Here is a 2,908-nt window from a genome sequence, read left to right as displayed (position 1 = left end):
TTTACTTAAGTGAAGTTTGCAGGTTATATTCGCGAAGGTCGTACTATATTTGAAGATGTTCATAAAAACTCCTTTTTATTTAATGGTTGCAAACTTCCTACATTATACCTATATACATGTGAACCTCAGTAGGTTCTCACGTGCGAAGGGTAAAAACATCTTAAAACAGTTGAGCCACGACAATTTTAGATATGCACGGATTAAAAACTATCATTTTGGTATGTATTTCAGGAAGCGCACCATTTTGCAAGGAAAATACAATTATTTACTAGCCAAACACCAGCTAGGCCATTAGTGGCTGATCTCATTCCCTAGCCTTACTATTATTCCCTTTCTATCCAACATTCTTTTATCAAAAATCTCTCTCTCCCTCTCTCTCTCTCTCTATCTATCTATCTATCTATCTATCTATCTATCTATCTATCTATATATATATATCACTACAACAAAGCAGTAGATTAGCGACAACCACATTCCGTCGCTAACATGGGTAGCGACGGATTAGCGACAACGAGGCGACAGTATGCTTACGTCACGAATATTTCGACGCTAACTGGCGACAGAATTATTCCGTCGCCCGGTCCGTCGCTAATTGCGACGGACTAACAAGCGCTAAATTCCATCGCCAATCCGCCGGTACTAAACGACGACCACGGCTTGGCGACGGATTTACTTCCGTCGCTATGCCGTCGCTAGATTAATATGAATAGCGACGGCTGGTTCCGTCGCTAATCCGTCGCAAACACGAAAAAAAATTAAAAAAAATTTATTTGAAAATTAAATACCGAGAACTGTACAATTTATATTTCCTGTAAATAAAAAACAAACCACACAAAAAATTTCATATAACAAGAATCTACAACAATTAATCGTTCCACCTTAAAATTAACAAGTTTAATTATTTACAATTCAACAATTACAATTAGGAAACATAAAAAAATAGAACTTCTTCAACACAGTCCTCTAATCATCGCCAAGATTTTGTGCGTCTTCTTGTTCATTGTCTTTATCTGTCCCTTCAGCTCCACTACGCTGATTATCGCTAGCAGCCTACACAAGAAAAGAACAGTCAGTATTGATAAACAAAATATAATGAAATAAATTACACACTATATGTGATTCTATCATGTGCTCATGTGTGATCTAAGGCAATAAAAAAACTCTATATGTGATTCTATCATGCTCATATGTGCTCTAAGGCAGACAAAAAGATATATATATATATATATATATATATATATATATATATATATATATATATATATATATATGATTCTATCATGCTCATATGTGTGCTAAGGCAGTCAAAAAATTGAATATGTGATTATAGCATGTTCATATGTGTTCTAAGGCATCTAGAAAAACTCTATATGTGATTCTACCATGCTCAGAAGTGCTTTAAGGCAGGCAAAAAACTATATATGTGATTCGATCATGCTCGTATGTGTGCTAAGGCAGTCAAAAAATTGAATATGTGATTATAACATGCTCATATGTGCTCTAAGACAGGCAAAGCAAAAAAATTTAGATGTGATTATATCATAAATGATATATAGCATGTTCATATGTGTTATAAGGCAGTAAAAAAACTCTATATGTTATTATAACAAGCTCATATGTGTGCTAAGGTAGTCAAAAAACTGAATATGTGATTATAATATGCTCATATGTGTTCTTAGGTAGTCAAAAAACTGAATATGTGATTATAGCATGCTCATATGTGTTCTAATGCAGTAAAAAAAACTTTATATGTGATTCTATCATGCTCATATGTGTTCTTAGGCAGGCAAAAAAACTTTATATGTGATTATAGCATGCTCATATGTGCTCTAAGGCAATAAAAAAACTCTATATGTTATTATAGCATGCTCATATGTGCTCTAAGGCAGTCAAAAAACTGAATATGTGATTATAACATGCTCATATGTGTTCTTAGGCAGGCAAAAAGTTATATATGTGATTCGATTATGCTCATATGTGTTCTAAGGCAGACAAAAAACTGAATATGTGATTATACCTGAGAGGGACCTGGAATCGAAGATCCCCTATCCAGAACAACGGCCTTGATCTCATTTCGGAGAAAGGGGGCGATGGTGTATTGGAAGTAGTTATTCAGTGATTCATTAACGATCTGGCGTACATCATCACCAGAAAGAATAGTCGGCTGCTTGGAGCTTATGTCGGCGCAAGAAGTCGGTGAGCCGTAACTGGAAGAACCAATAACTGGTGAAGTGTTCATATTACTCCCAAACCCGAACACGCGACCTTTTTTGGGTTCACCTGCTGCAGTCACCCATGCTGTAGGATCAAATGATGGATGCTGAGTAGCGTCATCGCCATATCGCTCTACCATCTGTTGCTCATACAAAATAATGTTTAAAGTATTCATTAATAATTAATGATAACATTATGATAACTTGCATATATATTGCAATGATTATTAATAGAATTAATACATACCGTTGTCGATCTCGCCTTCTCTGATACGAAGACTCCCGTGGTCTTCCATTTATGTGTTTCTACAAACACATCCTTATATGGTACACTGCCTCCTTTTTCTGCTTTCTGCGAAGTTAAATGACAAAAGATTTAGTACACAAGTTTGCAACAATACTTATAAAATTAATATTATATATTGATGAGTTACCATTTTCTTTAGGTGGCTCCCAAATGTCTTAGATCCACCTGTGTGTAGATGGGCTTCGGGCATCTTCGATCGATTTTGTGCAGCCTTCGCAGAGCGATTTCTAAATGCATCTCCCGCCCACTTATCGCACATTTCATCCCAGTAATCTCTCCTGATAGTAATAAGACCATGGCCCTTCCACAATAATGGATCATCTACTACGCCAGATGCTTTTTTTGCTGCAGTCTTCATAGTGTGCAACATGCCTGCAAATTGATTGGC

General features: G+C 36.0%; 1 protein-coding gene across 1 annotated transcript; it reads right to left on the bottom strand.

Annotated features, from left to right (window-relative positions):
- Positions 1-839: 839 nt before the first annotated feature.
- On the bottom strand, positions 840-2,353 carry LOC149811665 (uncharacterized). The gene is made up of 2 exons (XM_089992894.1): positions 2,018-2,353; positions 840-1,050 (listed from the first exon to the last, which is right to left on the bottom strand). The coding sequence occupies exons 1-2, from the start codon at positions 2,351-2,353 to the stop codon at positions 964-966; spliced, it is 423 nt and encodes a 140-aa protein (XP_089849020.1). The 3' UTR covers positions 840-963.
- Between the last annotated feature and the right edge of the window lie 555 nt (positions 2,354-2,908).

Source organism: Nuphar pumila, chromosome 17, assembly GCF_984573655.1.
Source record: "Nuphar pumila chromosome 17, dmNupPumi1.hap1.1, whole genome shotgun sequence".
NCBI classification, from domain to species: domain Eukaryota; kingdom Viridiplantae; phylum Streptophyta; class Magnoliopsida; order Nymphaeales; family Nymphaeaceae; genus Nuphar; species Nuphar pumila.
This window is presented reverse-complemented; position numbering and strand designations above follow the sequence as displayed.